General features: G+C 40.4%; 1 protein-coding gene across 1 annotated transcript in view; it reads right to left on the bottom strand.

The window, feature by feature from the left end:
• The window catches only part of B3GLCT (beta 3-glucosyltransferase), a 117444-nt gene that overhangs the window by 41870 nt on the left and 56632 nt on the right, over positions 1 to 18942 (bottom strand). Inside the window, exons 8-9 of the mRNA XM_060079753.1 lie at positions 10072 to 10208; positions 5286 to 5349 (exon numbers count right to left, since the gene is read on the bottom strand). Coding sequence (XP_059935736.1) covers positions 5286 to 5349; positions 10072 to 10208 — 201 coding nt within the window. The remainder of the gene's footprint in view (positions 1 to 5285; positions 5350 to 10071; positions 10209 to 18942) is intronic.

Raw genomic sequence — 18942 nt, 5'->3', positions numbered from 1 at the left:
AAGGCCACTGAGGGTAGTTTTCCCCAGTAGGTATCAGCTGGGCTCTGAGGATGCCAAGGTTCGGATGCATGTTAAGAGAATAAAGCCCATGACCTGCCCAAGGTGGGGCGTGTCTAACAGCAAAGCCCCACAACTGGAACTAGATGGAGGGAAAAATCATCTCCAGATATCCTGAGAATCTGTAACCAAAGGCAGGCCTCCCTCATTTGTCACCTACGTGTTCCAGAAACACCTTGGGGTAATTTAAAGTGGCCCTAAGTCAGCCTGAGCCTCTAGCGGCCAGCAAAAACTAATGCAAATCCTTACTGAGGAGCCCACAACCATAATATAGGACTCGGGGGACGGCCACAGTTCCCAAGGAGCAAAAGTACTCAGACAAAATCACAAAAAGTCGTACAAAGAGACGAGATGATGGGCAAGAGCCAGCAGACACAGCTTGCTCAGGCCCAGAAGACTTTGGGGATTGGAATGATTAAGCATAGAATAGAAAATTACTGTTTCATATATTTTAATAAAGAAAAGAAAAACTTTAAAACATGAGCAAAATTTCTGAAAGATTGTACGAGAGCAAATTTTAAAAAGAAATATCTAGAACTTGTAGATGTGAAAAATACAATGCTTAAAATGAACGTTTTAATGGTGAGGATAAACAGCATACTAGACACAGCTGAATAAAAACTAGGGAACTAAAAGATGAAGTCCTCCAAGTTATCTGAAATGTAGCCCAGCAAGAAACAGAGATGGGGAATGTAGAAGAGAAGTTCAAACCTCTAGCATATATCTAAAGTTCCAGAAGGAGATCACAGAGGGGATGAGAAAATAGCTGAAAAGACAATGGCTGAGAATTTTTTTTTAATGTAATTTAAAAAAATAGGATTGCTTAACAATCCTATTATAGAAAGGCCCAATGAATGCTAAGCAGGATTAGAAAAGAAGAGTTTGCACCTAGACATATATATACCATAGTGAAACTGCAGAACACTAAAAGACAAAGAACAACCTTAAAAGCAGCCAGAGAAATGGCAGATTACTGACAATGGAACCATGTAAGAGTGGTTGTTGATTTCCTAAGACAACAGCAGTAACAGAAGCCAGAGCACCGGGGAACAACAGTACTGTGATGAGAGGAAATGTCTCACAACCTAGAATTATGCACACAACGCAACTATGTCTCAAGAACAAAGTTGAAATAAATTATTATTATTATTATTTTGTGTGTGTGTGTGTGTGTGTGTGTGTGTGTGTGTGGTACGCGGGCCTCTCACTGTTGTGGCCTCTCCCATTGCGGAGCACAGGCTCCGGACGCGCAGGCTCAGCGGCCATGGCTCACGGGCCCAGCTGCTCCGCGGCATGTGGGATCTTCCTGGATCGGGTCACGAACCCGTGTCCCCTGCATCAGCAGGCGGACTCTCAACCACTGTGCCACCATGGAAACCCGAAATAAATTATTTTTAAAGAAAAAAAAAATGGAGAATTTGCCACCTCACTAGAAAGGAAATTCTGAAGGATATACTTCAGGAAGAATAAAAATGATTCCCACTGGCAGGTCCAAGAAGCAAAACAGAATAGTGAGCACAGACACGGCAAATACAGGGTTAAGCTAATACAAATGATTTAACTGTATAAAGTAAGGACAATATATGAGTTGCGGGGTTGAAAAAAAAGACAGAACAAAAATACTGGACAAAAGAGCATAAAAACTGGGAGAGGGATAATCAGAGTTATTATGCTCAGGCCCTTAGATTTTTAGGCTGATTAATTAGCTGCTTACTATACATGTTAAAGTACAGTAAGTCCCCTGCATACGAACAAGTTCCGTTCCAAGAGTGAGTTCGTAAGTCCAATTTGTTCATAAGTCCAACAAAGTTAGCCTAGGTACCCAACTAACACAATCGGCTATATAATTCTGTATTGTAACAGGTTTATAATACGTTCGCATCTTTGAAAGTTCGCAACTTGAAGGTTCGTATGTAGGGGACTTACTGTATTTAAAACAACCATTAAGAAACAGACATTGAGAATGAACTTCAAAAATAACAGAGGAGGGAAAAAAATGGAATAAAAATTTTAAAAATCTAAAAGAAAGCAAGGAAATTTTCAAAAGAAAAAAATGGGGGACAAAGGATAAAACAAAGTGTTAGCAATCATGAAAAATGTAAATGTAAATTTGCTCTATGGTTTGAAGATAAAGACTGTCAAACTGGGAGAAAAAAACAAACACATCCTCTTTAAGAGAGACGCATCAAAAGAGGACACAAAAGAATTGAAAGAAAAAAATGAAAAACGATGAAGCAAACACCAAAAGAAAGCTAGTATAGAAGTGTTCCTATCAACAAAATAAATGCTACGGCAAAGAGCATTACTAGAGATAAAGATAAATTCACGGAGAGGAGGTAACAATTCTAAACTTGTATGCATCTAATTAACATAGCTTCAGAGTATAAATAGCAAGAGTTGGCAGTTCCACAAAGAGACACTGTCACCACTATCATGGAAGATGTTCACATTCCTCCCTTAGTAAATGACGGATCAAGCAGACAAAACGAAAGTAGGAGAAGGGAGAGCGGGAGGAAATAAAATATGTGAAAAGCACAATAGATTAATCTATTTCTTTAATAGACATAAGGAGAATATTATACCCCCCAAATTAGAGAACATACATCCTTTTCTCCATTTATGAAAAGTGAACATGAACTAGGCCATAAAGCAAACCTAAAAATATTTCAAATGACTGTTATATAGACCAATCATACTAAGTTAGAAATCGATAACAAAACACAATAATAACATACAAATATACTGAGTCACAATGAAAAATGTATTTTTTAACGTTGGTCACAGTCAAAAAACAGTTTAAAAGCTTCTGCCCTAGAGAAACTCTTGTGGATGATCATCATGACACATGTCAAAAATATTCATAGAAGTGGTGACTGCAATAGCAAAAACCAGTAGCAACCCAGAGGCCCACTACCAGCAGACTGGGCAAATACACTGTGGTATGGTCCTGGGAGAGACAGTTATACAGTGACAACAGTTTATTAAAGCCACACGTATCAACACGGATGACTTTCAAACTAGAACATTATTCAGGGTACAGTTCTGTTTATATAAAGGCCAGAAGGATGCAAAACTACATATTATTCAGAGATACATTCATATGTTATATATAAAATATGAAGAAAAGGGGGAAAGGGAGAGAATTCGAGAAAGTTGTTGACTCTCGTTAGAACAAAGGGGGACCCTCCTGGGGAGATACTTACAGGTAGCCTCCAAGCAACTGATCAAGTTCAATCTCTTAAGCATAGATATTCTGACTGATCTTTATACCTTTCACGTATGTTAGAGGGTTTTATTGTATGTTATTCAATGTTTCATAGACTCCCAAACCTGGTTATCTATACCTGAGCTGACTTTTCATTAAAAATATCTAGACAGACCCTGGCTTTCAACTAGTCATTCTTTCCCTTCTGTGGAAAAGACTGATTTTTGACATGAATATTTCTCCTCAAATAACCTATTTGGTCATTTAAAAATACTCCCCAGATTAAAATCTTGTGAGTGCCCTTTTCGCTCCTGGCAGGCTGCCAGCACTGCTGGACTGAGTCACGATTGGCCCCCATGTCCTAAAATACAGATTGCTACAGAGGGAAAGGCAGGTCTGTTTCAGGCAGTCAGAGGTACCCATGAACGAAATGCACAAAGAGACCTTCTTGATGATGATTCAGGAGAGATTAATGGATTAAGGACAGGACGCCCACCACCTGCCTCCAGGACGACTGGTCACAGATGTCCACCAAATGCCAGGGTGCTGGGGGACCAGCTGGCCCAATGCTGCTCCACAGGGTCCAGCACAAGAGACATGTCGAAGGCATATGTGCAACCGAAGCACAAAAGAAGACCAGAGGTATTTTACTGACATTTTTGCATGTTTTTAAAAATCCATATCTGGACCCATCCACCTAGCTTAAAAACAAAGGATGAAACAAGACCAAAAGACAACCCTCAGAATGGGAGAAAATATTTGCAAATGAAGCAACTGACAAAGGATTAATCTCCAAAATTTATAAGCAGCTCATGCAGCTCAATAGCAAAAAAACAAACAACCCAATCCAAAAATGGGCAGAAGACCTAAATAGACATTTCTCCACAGAAGATATACAGACTGCCAACAAACACATGAAAGGATGCTCAACATCTTTACTCATTAGAGAAATGCAAATCAAAACTACAATGAGATATCATCTCACACCAGTCAGAATGGCCATCATCAAAAAATCTAGAAACAATAAATGCTGGAGAGGGTGTGGAAAAAAGGGAACACTCTTGCACTGCTGGTGGGAATGTGAATTGGTACAGCCACTATGGAGAACGGTATGGAGGTTCCTTAAAAAACTACAAATAGAACTACCATATGACCCAGCAATCCCACTACTGGGCATATACCCTGAGAAAACCATAATTCAAAAAGAGACATGTACCAAAATGTTCATAGCAGCCCTATTTACAATAGCCCGGAGATGGAAACAACCTAAGTGTCCATCATCGGATGAATGGGTAAAGAAGATGTGGCACATATATACAATGGAATATTACTCAGCCATAAAAAGAAATGAAATTGAGCTATTTGTAATGAGGTGGATGGACCTAGAGTCTGTCATACAGAGTGAAGTAAGTCAGAAAGAGAAAGACAAATACTGTATGCTGACACATATATATGGAATTTAAGAAAAAAAAATGTCATCAAGAACATAGGGGTAAGACAGGAATAAAGACACAGACCTACTAGAGAATGGACTTGAGGATATGGGGAGGGGGAAGGGTAAGCTGTGACAAAGTGAAAGAGCGGCATGGACATATATACACTACCAAACATAAGGTAGATAGCTAGTGGGAAGCAGCCGCATAGCACAGGGAGATCAGCTCGGTTCTTTGTGACTGCCTGGAGGGGTGGGATAGGGAGGGTGGGAGGGAGACGCAAAAGGGAGGGGATATGGGAACATATGTATATGTATAACTGATAAAAAAAAAAAACAAAAAAAAAAACAAAGGATGAAGAATCACAGACACAACTGTTTTCTCCACTGTTCCTTCTCCACCTACGTGAACAAAATGGGCTTAAAGAAGAAGGCCCTCACAGACTGTAGCATGTGCAACTTCCTTGTTGGGAAAACATGGATGTGAGTGGCGGAGGGGATGCACCTTTCAGGGAACACGAGACACCTTTTGTATCAAAAGACACAAATTCTTGATTACAAAGACTTTTAACCAAACAAATCATGACCTACCTCATGTTTTAAATCTATTGTAAAGTCGGATTTCAGGGACTCGCTCTTCAATCTCTTGGTAAGCCTAGAAAATAGAGACAATTTGAGTTTTTTGAAAAAAAACCAAAAAAGCATCAAACAAGAATAACACATTCTTGAGACTTTCTAATGTTTGAAAACAAATAAAAATATATGGGCTTCCCTGGTGGCTCAGTGGTTGAGAATCTGCCTGCTAATGCAGGGGACACGGGTTCGAGCCCCGGTCTGGGAAGATCCCACATGCCGCGGGGCAACTGGGCCCGTGAGCCACAACTACTGAGCCTGCACGAGTGGAGCCTGTGCTCCGCAACAAGAGAGGTCGCAATAGTGAGAGGCCCGCGCACCACGATGAAGAGTGGCCCCCACTTGCCACAACTAGAGAAAGCCCTCGCACAGAAACGAAGACCCAACACAGCAAAAATAAATAAATAAATAAACTCCTACCCCCAACATCTTAAAAAAAAAAAAAGAATAACTGCTTCTAAAATGTTAGTAATAAAATAACTTTAAAAATAAATAAATAAATAAATAAATTTTAAGACAAAAATAAGAGTTTAATTGCCTTGAGGCAAAGGACTATGAAAACACAATTATTTGTGGACCAGGACACGAATGCAAGGCTTGTTGCAAATGTAGTGTTCGTTATTCAACATCTGGAAAATAACATAAAACACAATATGATACAATAAATGTCTTTTAAAAAGCCACGGAGGTGCTGACTCCTGATAATCCTTGACTAAATAATGACAGAGAACGAAAAAGAAAAGAAAAAAGCTTGCCTGATAGAGAAACAGAAGTTGCTACTTTTCAGTCTCCTACTTTTAATGACCCTATGAATTACAGTTTGTGGAGTTTCCTGGGGGAGAGAGCATGTGGTTTCGGGAAAGAATAACAAGTTTCAAGTCATTTTCTTGCTTCAGAAAAGCCGTAATGGCTCTTTTCAACACAGAAGAGAGGCCCAGACCCCTGGGCCCAGGCTCTAGAGCCCCCCACTCCCCAGCGTGCACCGGCCGCCCCCGAAGCGCACTCCTGGCCACACGGCGGCCCAGTTCGCCCCGACCCAACCTCCACCTGGCAGACTTTTCTCCAAGACCGAATTCAAGGGTGTCCAGACCTGCCCCCGAGAATAAATGGAAACTTCCTTTGCCCCCAGAGTGGGAAGCACAGCCCCATTCATCACACGCAGCGAGCCCCCTGCGCCCTCCTCCTGCCCTGCACCCCAAACAGCGCCCACTGCCCGGGCTCAAACGGGCACTCGGTGAGCGATCTGAAGGGATGAGGGCAAACCGCAATATATTCCTCCATTCCAGGCTGAGGGAGGTAGAACGACATGCTTACCAAGACCACTGAACTGCCACGGGGTTTACGTTTCTTACAGGGCTACAGACGGGACCCTCGTTTCAATGACGAACCTCCTAACAAATATTTTAACTCCAAAGAAATAATCGTAATTTTAAAAGGAAAACTAGTAATCAGTTTCAAAAGTCCTCGCTGAGTTTTTAGCCTGGTTGAGCCACAGACATTTCTTTAAACATTTATCTCTAATCGGAGGAAAGATAAAGGAAGACACAGGTTATAATTTACGTGTAGTCATGAAGCACCGGCCTCACGGTTGACAGGAATGTGGCTTGATGGCACACAGCTCTGAAAGAAGCCCCATGGAACCTCTGCCACATTCCTGCTCAGTACCTGCCCACCGGCCCATGAGCAGGAGTGGGTGAGGATACTGCATAAAGAGACTGCATTCTCAGAACACTCCTGACATAAATTAAGAGAAAAACCTGCCCTGGTGTGGAATATTGTCCAACTTGAACTCTTCTTGGTTGGAGCCAGTTTTCATGAATAAACTCTTTTAAGGTAACTTGGGGATTTGGATTCATGCCAAGTGCCTTCAAAATCTGAGCCAACCACATTCAGACACCAAAGACAAAAAAAAAAGAAAAAAGAAAAGTCATATCTGGGCTTATCGCCACAGACAAGGAACACTGGATTGTGATCAGAATCCAATGGCATGTGACATCCACTGTCAGATGGCCACGCTGCCCACACCCCTTCTTTTTTGTTGTTGTTGTACACAGGCCTCTCACTGTTGTGGCCTCTCCCGCTGTGGAGCACAGGCTCCGGATGCGCAGGCTCAGCGGCCATGGCTCACGGGCCCAGCCGCTCCGCGGCATGTGGGATCTTCCCGGACCGGGGCACGAACCCATGTCCCCTGCATCAGCAGGCGGACTCTCAACCACTGCGCCACCAGGGAAGCCCCCACACCCCTTCTTAATAGACAATAAACACCTCTGAACTGTTACCCTAAACATGCTCTCTACTCTTCTTGACTTTTTAAGTTTCTTTCTCATTCAATTCTTGTACATTTTTCTCTGAGGGAAACCAGAGAAAAATGTGACAGCCACTGATAGAATCTCTTTAAGAGGAAAGAATCTCTTTAAGATGAACACTGACTGATTGGAAACAAATCAGTATGTACACTGACATCTGTAAGTGGCTATGTTTAGCAGCCCGTGGAATCTGCCAGAACCAGTGATGGTTACCTCAATATTACGAACTTCACATGGATGAGTCAGCCTCATGGGACACCCGGGGCCTAACCCAGTCACCTTGTAAATAAGTCCCAGTTCTAAAAGTGTGCAGGGGGGCATTCACCCTACTTAAAAGGCCAGTCCTAGTGGTGGGAACTAGGTTTCATTTTTCTATACACCAAGCAAGGGCTATACCCAAGGGCTTTTCAAATGCTAATTTCAGGAACCAACAATGCCAAGGAAAAAAAGGCCAGAAATCCCAACTACTTTGCGAAAATATTTCTTCATTAAATATTCAGTTCCTGGCAAATAAGAATTTGACATTCAGCTTTCCTATTTTTAGAAGGCACTAAGTCATGTCCCAATAACACAGTTCTGATGACACAACCAGCTAGACTGGAAACTTGCAACAAATATAGGGCTCCTTCAACTCCATATCAGGAAAACTTCCTACCTGACTTTTCTAGTCCCACTTGTGAGACAGTCAACAGAGCAAGATATTGCAGGAAATCTAGATAAGGTTTTCTGATGGAAAAACAACAGGGGAAACCAGTAACAGTGTTCTGTAGTAACACCTATTTGAAGAAATCATCTTACTGAAAATCAATGAGCGTTTCTCCAAAGATGCAAGTTTTTTTTTTTTTTTTTTTTTTTTTTTTTACTGATGCTATCCTTAGGAGATCACGTAGCTGGAGCACTGGGAAATGTTGGGCAGTGTTGATTCAACACTCACTGATGCAGGATTGCTAGCCCCCAAAACATTTTCGGTGAGAAAGTCTAAGAAAGTGAGTGTCATAAAGTGTCTTTAAGTAACCAGTTTTTCTGGTGACTTGAGCAGAAGAAATACTTGAGTAACTATAAATCGTTGCCCTACCTACCAAGTGAGCCATGAAGTCGAGGAAAGGAGACACAGGGAATCAACAATCCCGTAGTGGGCACTGTTGGTTACCCGCATGATACAGAGCCTCTCCTTCCTTCCTCTAAGAGAATTCTGATTTTGATTAATTATTCAGGCCAATAAAGGGGCTCCAGGGTCAGAATTAGTTTGATCCCAACCGATGCACTGAAGTTCGCTGGCAGCTGTTAATGGTGCAGAGGATGGTACAGGCCTGAAGTTGTCCCAGTTGACTTTAATTGGACAGGATCCACCTAGAGACTGGGGATAAGTACTTTCATTCCATGGTTAGAGGCTCTCTCCTGCTGTACATAAATCAGAAGTTCGTAGCCCTTACTGCCTTGAAAGCACAAAGCAAACCAGATTTAGGATGAAATGATGCTGTGCACTAAGCCAGAGAGACAGAGAGGTCCAGCCTCTCTTCAACAACATTGCTAAACCCCTGCACCAACCACCCACCCACCTCTGCTTCCAATTCCAGCAAAAATATTCCCTTCATCCACTCTGCATACTTTTCTGCTACTTGCATCTACACTGGGAAGGAGCGTGTTACACTGTAAGGAACTTCCAAATGTCAAGGGAGCAGTCCAGAAGTTTCAGCAACCACAAATGACAAAGTATCTACTACCTTATATTACTGCAATGGGCTAAAAAGCTTTTCAGGACTCCAAACCCTACGAACAGGACACTTGCTGTAAGAAAGAACAGAAACATTTTCATCTTTGCAGATACAAAAACCACAACTGCACCTCGACTTTCCATTCCCTAAAGAACAAACACTCACAATTAATCTGAACTATTTAGGTTAAGAGGACTGTCAACAGCCATGCTTCTCCTGAATTACGGCTTATCTCCCCCTTTCACATCGAAAACAGCATTACTGTGACTATCACACCAAGAGCTACGTATGCCTCCTGCCCAGCCCGTGTTTAAACGCATCTACACATCCATGCACATAAGCAGTCATCATCCCAAACCCAGGTGTGCTGCTGATTCATTTCCTTACTGCCAATCAGAGTCGCGCCTAGAGCTCACAACAGTGGTCACAGCTCTGGGTACAGAGTCCTGAGCACTCGTGGGCCCTCCCTCAGCCTCACGGGTGATCATTCGCCTCATTTTGCAGGTGAGTAAGAGGAAAGACAGAGCGGCTGAGCATGGGTCTGAGGGGACGAGTTAGTGATGGAGCCTGTGTCCAGCTCCTGCAGCGGGTCTCCCTGCACTACCACTCGCTGCCTCTGCTGAAAAGTTCACTCAGATCCATCAACTGCAAGACTCGGCGAAATAAAAGTTGATTCACACACGAAACGAAACGAAATGAAAAGAAAGTCTAATAAATTCTTACTTGTTTACCAGTGGAATACTAAGGGCCCAGCCAGCAGCAAAGTCTGGATATTTAAAAACTGTAGGATTTTCGGAAAAGGCATAATGGTGAATTATTGTGGATTCTTCGTCATGTAATGCTTTTCCTAAAAACCATTCCTGTTAAATAAAGATATAAAAATTTTTTAAAAAGCCATTTCATGCACGACCAAAAACAAATTGGTATCATTAGTTTTAGTTAAATATCCTGGGTGATAGAGAATAAGCACAGATTATATATTTCTAAAGAATTTTAACAAAAATATAATTATTACTCATATGATAATGAATATAGCATAATCTTGGTCTATAAAGAAAGTAATTTAAGATCAGATCATCAGGATGAACAAAGTGTTAGTCATTATACTATAAACACATAAAAGTGGTATTTTATAGAACATTCCATATCAAAATACTATTAGTGTGAAGAAAACAGTGTTCCTTTATGTCCCACTGAGGTTTGCAAAGAAGAATTTGAAAAATTCCTTCCAGAATCAGTGTCTATTTTATTCATTCATTCAATTAACATTTATTATCATTTGTTATCAGTTAACATTTATCCCACGCCAGGTGGGAACAGAGCTTCCACAATAGTGGGGAGACAGAAAGTAAGCAAGTAAATAAAGTAAGTTCAGATAGTGCTATGATGAAAATAAAACAGAGTGACGGATGACCCTGGAAAGAGAGGGAAACCTCTTAGGAGGTTTAGGAAACCTCTTAGGAAGTAACAGTTGAACAGAGATTAAATAATGTAGGAATCACGTAATGTAATCAAGGAACCAGCTAAGCATAAATCTGGGGAAGAACAGGTGAGGCAGTTAATACAAAGTCCCTGAGGTGGGAAAAAGCTTGATATATTCTATCAAAAAGTAAGTGCAGTGTGGCTGGAATATACTGGGTATGGGAAACGTGGTATGAAAGAGAAGCAGGAGACAGACCAGGGTTCAGATGTCACAACAGAACAGCCTGGATCAGACCGACTCTCCCACCAAGAACAAGTATAAAAGCTGGAGAAATTCTTAGAGCAAATGATGGAGGGCATCAAAAAACAACAAAGGCAAATAGGATGTGAGGGCTAACATCTGAGAGAGAAGGGGAGCCCACCCATGGGAGCCCCATAGTCACCTCCTTTTACCCTCAAGGAATCTGCTGATTCCCCAAGCAGAGGACAGCACACAACCAAGAGCAGCAGCTGGGGACTCGTGTAATCTGGCTGCACTGCAGAGACAGAGGCTGGAGCTGAAAGCTGCCAAGATGGTAGAGATTTAAGGGGATCCCAGAGGAGTGAGCCCCAAATTCTGCCTGCAAGCTTCCCTCAACTCCTAGGCTGCACAGAAACCAAGGGAAAACCCAAGAACCAAGTGGAAAACAGCAGTGAAGTGGCTAAAATCTGAGCAGAGACTTCAGCAGTAGTTCTGGGAGCCCAAGGCTGGAGTGCAGGGTCTGCCGGGGGAAAAGGTTCTAGAAGTAAGGGCAGTCTGTAGATAGACCTACCCAGACAAGGTCTACAACCCAGAAGAATATTAAATGCACAAGACCAGACCAATAACAGAGAAAAATGAGAAACAGAGATTCACAGATAAACCAGGTTTTGCAGTTTAAAAAATATATAATTAATATGAAAATAGGTGAAAAGATGATGATTTTTACCAAAGAACTAGAATCTATAAACAAGAGTCAAATGGAAATCCTAAAACTGAATAATGCAATAACTCAAGTTAGGAATTCAAGAGAATATTAGACATAACAGAAGAGAGAATAGTGACCTGGAAGGTAAGTCAGTAAAAAATATCCACATTTATGCACAAAAAAGAAAACAAAGAGGAACATACAGAAAAGAGCTTAAGTGCAACACGGGACACAGTGAAAGGTCTAAAATACATGATGTTCAAACTAAGCGAAGTAAGTCAGAAAGAGAAAGACAAATACCATATGATATCACTTGTATGTGGAATCTAAAGTATGGCACAAATGAACTTATCTACAAAACAGAAACAGACTCACAGACATAGAGAACAGACGTGTGGTTGCCAAGGGGGAGGGGGGGAGGGAGAGGGATGGACTGGGAATTTGGGGTTGGTAGATGCAAACTATTACATTTAGAATGGATAAACAACAAGGTCTTACTATAGAGCATAGGAACTATATCCAATCTCCTGGCATACCATAAGGGAAAAGAATACTTAAAAAAAGAATGTATGTAAGTGTAAAACTGAGTCACTTGGCTGTACAGCAGAGATTGGTACAACATTGTAAATCAACTATACTTCAATAAAAAAATAAATAAAATACATGATGTTCAAGACCCAGAACAGGAAGAGACAGACAATGGAACTCAATCAATATTTGAACAAACACAGGCTTAGAATCTTCTTAAAAACTGACACAAGTCATCAAGCCATAGATTCAAGAAGCTCTATAAACTCTAATCAAGAGACATACGAAGAAAACCACATAGGCAAATGCTGGTTGAAAAACCAAAGATAGAGAAAATCTTAAAAGTAATTTTGGGGGAGAGGTTACACATTTCTTTCAAAGGAGCAAAAATAAGACATACAGTTAACTTTTCAACAAAAACAAGAGAAATGAAAGAGCGGAGCATCTTTACAGTGATAGAAAATTACTGCTGACCTGGAGTGCGACACCTCATGAAACTATCTTAGGTGTGGTGGGAAACCACAGGAAGTTTTTGAGCGGGTGAGCAAGAAGATCTGAATTACAGAGATACTGGATTATTGGGATGGCAAGAATGGAAACCAGGAGAGCAGCTAGGATGCTTAAATCATGGTCAAGGAAAGAGATGACGGTAGCCTGGACCAGAGTAATAGGATTCAACACAGCGAGAAGATAGATGAGAGGTGTATCCTGGAGGGAGGGTCCACTGAATGTGCCAGCATGAGGTTGAGGGGAAAGAGGAATCGATCACCAGCCCCAGGTTTTTTCATATGAGCAACTAAATAGACAGTGATGCCATTTCTGAGATGCAGGAGACTGAAGATGGAAGAGGTTAAAAGGGGCATGAAGAGTTCAGTTCTGAACAAGCTTGAGGCTCCTGGTAGACAAGTAGGTGGCTGGACATAGGAGTAGGGAGCACATAACTCCCTCTCTCGGTTCCTTCATGCGTGGCTCAAATGTGAGCTGATCTGTGAGATTTTTCCTGAACACCCTCTACAGAAAAGTAAGCCCATCCCCATCTATCCTTCATCCCTCTTACTTTGCTTTATTTTTCTCCAAAACACTTATTACCATCTGACACATTGTTTCACGTTTGCCTGTCTCCCCTGCAAAAGACTGTCCCCTCCTTGTGACCAGGGATGTTGTCCATTTTGCTCACTGCTGTATCCCAGGATACCTAAATGTCCCAGGTGCCCCTAGTTTTGTGTTAAATGATGCAGCAAGCCCCGGAGAGCTTTCAAATGCAACTATGAAAGAAATGTCAGAAGATAATTTAACTCAAGTACCCTAAGTTCTAAAAGTTTTGTATATTTTCTCTCTTACCCAACCATCACCCCCTCACTCCCTATCCCTTATCAGAAAATAAAAGCAGGAGGGATACAGGGCCCTCTTCTGCTCGTGGCTGTGTTCCAAATACCTCCCAGAGTCGTAGTTTGGGTCAGTTCAGCAACAAGTCATAAATGAACATACGTGAAAGCCAGTAACACAACTGTGTGTCTAGGTTCATAGTTCCACCCGAGGATTTCTTCCTGACGTTTTATGGATATATTAAGTCACCACTGGGCAAGAGAAGTAATTATAAGGCAAATAGCCTTGGCTTGAGATAGAATATTCAACATCTTTTAAAAAAATCAAACTACTAAACATTAACCAATATGAAAATCATCACATTTAACATACCATGTAAATATATGTAATATATGTAAATATATTTCCTTGTTTAAAGAAAATAAACACTTCAGTATATTTTATCACCTTTCTCAGTAATCTTTCACTATTATAATCTCCTGTTCCAAACATAAATTTATGCAGAACATGTTTTTATGTTTCAACAACTAATAGCAGTGTTCAGGTATTATCTAGTATATAAGATTGTTTTTCAATATTTTGGGGGGGTTATACTGAAAACTACTCTAAGGGAGATTCTGTGAAGAGACACTCCCCATCTTTCTTAATAATTTTCTTAATGCCTTCTTAATGAAGACAATTACAATCAAGACAGACTGTAAAAGAATAACTCAACGTTCTATTAGTGTGTTAGAATTACTCTTTGCCAGCACTCCTGTTTCACCTATTAAAAATTAAAAATTAAAGACATTTCAGCAAATACACACATACTAAAAGCATACTGTGGGGAAAAAAACAGAAAGACTTCAATAAGATATAGACATTTATAGAAATCACCTAGAAAGGCAATTTAACAAAGATTAATTACTTTAATAAAGATTAAAGTTTTTCATTTAAAATATTGTATAACAGCATAAATTTGCATTAGTAAGAATGACAAAATGATATTGAAGGGAAAAAATGTCAGAATCCAACAAAGTAACTGATACTCTAACACATAATTATGAGTTTAATGTCGTTTATCTCTGTCAATATCAAAGCCAGGTTTGTCTTATACTTTTTTCCTAAAATTTCATATGGTAGGGGGAAAAAAACCACACTGGTTTGAGCTAACTTCAACATTATGTAATTTTTATTCCCGAATGCTAGTTTCAAAAGAAACAAAGCATCCTAGATTTTTTTTTTCACATGGTATTGCTCACAAAAGAAGAAGAAAGCATCTTATTTTACCTCTGGCTCTGTACTTGCTTTCCATGAACTTGCTTTGAACTTATTTATCATTCCAATTTTCATTAAAAAGTACAGTGAGTCACCATGTTCTGTACAGAATTAGAGCTATGGATAATAGAAAAAATAATCTCCAGGTGAAACGAACACTAGGAGGAGATTAAAACTCCTACATCCTAAAAAAGATCTGGGAGTTTTTCTCAAGTCAAAGGCAAACATAAAAGCCTAACAAATGTTTTACATAAAATACGGCACCGAGTACACAGCTGCTGCTCAGCCATCATCTGAAAAGACTAGATGAGACACGTTCATAATTCTTTTCTACTTTGAAGGAATTATTCTTTTAACCTCACAACCTTCTCATTCAATTCTATCTGTACTTTCCCAGAAATCAAATGCATGAAGAGAAATCAGAATGGGTCCTCCCAGCATTTAAAAAACATCAAGACCAGTGGTTTTATTATAGTGACAAACTTTCCAGCGTTTGAGAAATCAACCTAATGATCACTGTTGCCCAACTCTGTGTGTCCCCATCAACAAACCAAGCTGGCCCTCAGAAGCCACGGCTCCTTTTCCACACCCTCCTTAAATCTGACTCACTTCTGGAGTGGGTGTCAGAACAGGGGTGGGGCAGGTGTCCAGTGATCCCAGAAAGGACCCAGTTCTGCTTATTCCACGTTTAAAGAATTGCATACGTTGATCAGGGTGCATGCAGCCTGGGCTGCTCCAAGAGAACGGAACAGCCTGATTTCCTCTCCACGTAACGCCAGGGCTGCCGCTAAACCTCCAGACACATTGAATGTAGCCCAGCAGGACAGCTGACCTTACAGAGGTATTCAGTCATATGCAAATATTTATTGACCACGTGCTAAGTGTTAAACACTGTGCTCAGCGCTCAGACGGAACTTAGAGGCAGACAAGATCCAGCTGCAACATCATATCTGCACAAGATTAAAAGGTTAAAATATGAAAGTAGCGGTGAACTTCTCACCCAAGATGCATACCGTCTCACCTCCAGACCTTCTCAAATATTGTTCCCTCTGCTTAGAGCACTCTCTCCTATTAACTCCTACTCATCCCACGGGCTCAGATTAAATGTCACTTCCTGTCATGACCTTAGCAGATTTGGTCTGATACCCTGCTGTGTGCTTCTAAAAGCGCCCAATGCTTCCCTTAAACGTCTCCCTTTTAATGGTAATTGCTTCTTTTTTTTCTTTAACATCTTGATTGGAGTATAATTGCTTTACAATGGTGTCTTAGATTCTGCTTTATAACAGTGAATCATTTATACATATACATATACTCCCATATCTCTTCCCTCTTGCATCTCCCTCCCTCCCACCCTCCCTATCCCACCCCCTAGGTTGTCACAAAGCACTGAGCTGATCTCCCTGTGCTATGCGGCTGCTTCCCACTAGCTATCTATTTTACCTTTGGTAGTGTATATATGTCAGTGCCACTCTCTCACTTTATCACAGCTTACCCTTCCCCCTCCCCATATCCTCAAATCCATTCTCTAGTAGGTCTGTGTCTTTATTCCCGTCTTGCCCATAGGTTCTTCATGACCTTTTCTTTTTTTTCTTAGATTCCATATATATGTGTTAGCATACGGTATTTGTTTTTCTCTTTCTGACTTACTTCACTCTGTATGACAGACTCTAGGTCCATCCACTTCATTACAAATAACTCAATTTTGTTTCTTTTTATAGCTGAGTAATATTCCATTGTATATATGTGCCACATCTCCTTTATCCATTCATCCGATGATGGACACTTAGGTTGCTACCATGTCCTGGCTATTGAAAATAGAGCTGTAATGAACATTGTGGTACATGAATCTTTTTGAATTATGGTTTTCTCAGGGTATATGCCCAGTAGTGGGATTGCTGGGTCTTATGGTAGTTCTATTTGTAGTTTTTTAAGGAACCTCCATACTGTTCTCCATAGCGGCTATATCAATTTACAGTCCCACCAACAGTGCAAGAGGGTTCCCTTTTCTCCACACCCTCTCCAGCATTTACTGTTTCTAGATTTTTTTATGAAGGCCATTCTGACCGGTGTGAGATGATATCTCATTGTAGTTTTGATTTGCATTTCTCTAATGATTAATGATGTTGAGCATTCTTTCATGTGTTTGTTGGCAATCTGTATATCTTCTTTGGAGAAATATCTATTGAGGTCTTCTGCCCAATTTTGGATTGAGTTGTTTGTTTTTTTGTTATTGAGCTGCATGAGCTGCTTGTAAATTTTGGAGATTAATCCTTTGTCAGTTGCTTCATTTGCAAATATTTTCTCCCATTCTGAGGGTCGTCTTTTGGTCTTGTTAATGGTTTCCTTCGCTGTGCAAAAGCTTTTAAGTTTCATTAGGTCCCATTTGTTTATTTTTGTTTTTATTTCCATTTCTCTAGGAGGTGGGTCAAAAAGGATCTTGCTGTGATTTAGGTCATAGAGTGTTCTGCCTGTGTTTTCCTCTAAGAGTTTGATAGTTTCTGGCCTTACATTTAGGTCTTTAATCCATTTTGAGCTTATTTTTGTGTATGATGTTACAGAGTGTTCTAATCTCATACCTTTAAATGTACCTGTTTAAAGGTTTTAAGGTACCTGTTTCCAGTTTTCCCAGCACCTCTTATTGAAGAGGCTGTCTTTTCTCCACTGTATATTCTTGCCTCCTTTATCAAAGATAAGGTGACCATATGTACATGGGTTTATCTCTGGGCTTTCCATCCTGTTCCACTGATCTATATTTCTGTTTTTGTGCCAGCACCATACTGTCTTGATTACTGTAGCTTTGTAGTATAGTCTGAAATCAGGGAGCCTGATTCACCCAGCTCCATTTTTCGTTCTCAACGTTGCTTTGGCTATTCGGAGTCTTTTGTGTTTCCATACAAATTGTGAAATTTTTGTTCTAGTTCTGTGAAAAATGCCAATGGTAGTTTGATAGGGATTGCATTGAATCTGTAGATTGCTTTGGGTACTATAGTCATTTTCACAATGTTGATATTTCCAATCCAAGAACATGGTATATCTCTCCATCTATTTGTATAATCTTTAATTTCTTTCATCAGTGTCTTATAGTTTTCTGCATACAGGTCTTTTGTCTCCTTAGGTAGATTTATTCCAACATATTTTATTCTTTTTGTTGCAATGGTAAATGGGAGTGTTTTCTTAATTTCACTTTCAGATTTTTCATCATTAGTGTATAGGAATGCCAGAGATTTCTGTGCAGTACTTTTGTATCTTGCTACCTTACCAAATTCACTGATTAGCTCTAGTAGTTTTCTGGTGGCATCTTTAGGATTCTCTATGTATAGAATCATGTCATCTGCAAACAGTGACAGCTTTACTTCTTTTCCGATTTGGATTCCTTTTATTTCCTTTTCTTCTCTGATTACTGTGGCTAAATCTTCCAAAACTATGTTGAATAAGAGTGGTGAGAGTGGGCAACCTTGTCTTGTTCCTGATCTTAGTGGAAATGGTTTCACTTTTCCACCACTGAGGACAATGTTGGCTGTGGGTCTGTCATATATGGCCTTTATTATGTTGAGGAAAGTTCCCTCTATGCCTACTTGCTGCAGAGTTTTATCATAAATGAGTGTTGAATTTTGTCGAAAGCTTTTTCTGCATCTATTGAGATGATCGTATGGTTTTTCTCCTTCAATTTGTTAATATGGTGTATCATGTTGATTGATTTGCATATATTGAAGAATCCTTGCATTCCTGGAATAAACCCCACTTGATCATGGTGTATGATCTTTTTAATGTGCTGTTGGATTCTATTTGATACTATTTCGTTGAGGATTTTTGCATCTATGTTCATCAGTGATATTGGCCTGTAGTTTTCCTTCTTGGCGACATCTTTGTCTGTTTTTGGTATCAGGGTGATGGTGGCCTCGTAGAATGCGTTTGGGAGTGTTCCTCCCTCTGCTATAGTTTGGAAGAGTTTGAGAAGGATAGGTGTCAGCGCTTCTCTAAATGTGTGACAGAATTCACCTGTGAAGCCATCTGGTCCTGGGCTTTTGTTTGTTGGAAGATTTTTAATCACAGTTTCAATTTCAGTGCTTGTGATTGGTCAGTTCATATTTTCTATTTCTTCCTGGTTCAGTCT

This window comes from Mesoplodon densirostris, chromosome 17 (assembly GCF_025265405.1).
Source record: "Mesoplodon densirostris isolate mMesDen1 chromosome 17, mMesDen1 primary haplotype, whole genome shotgun sequence".
NCBI classification, from domain to species: Eukaryota; Metazoa; Chordata; class Mammalia; order Artiodactyla; family Ziphiidae; genus Mesoplodon; species Mesoplodon densirostris.
This window is presented reverse-complemented; position numbering and strand designations above follow the sequence as displayed.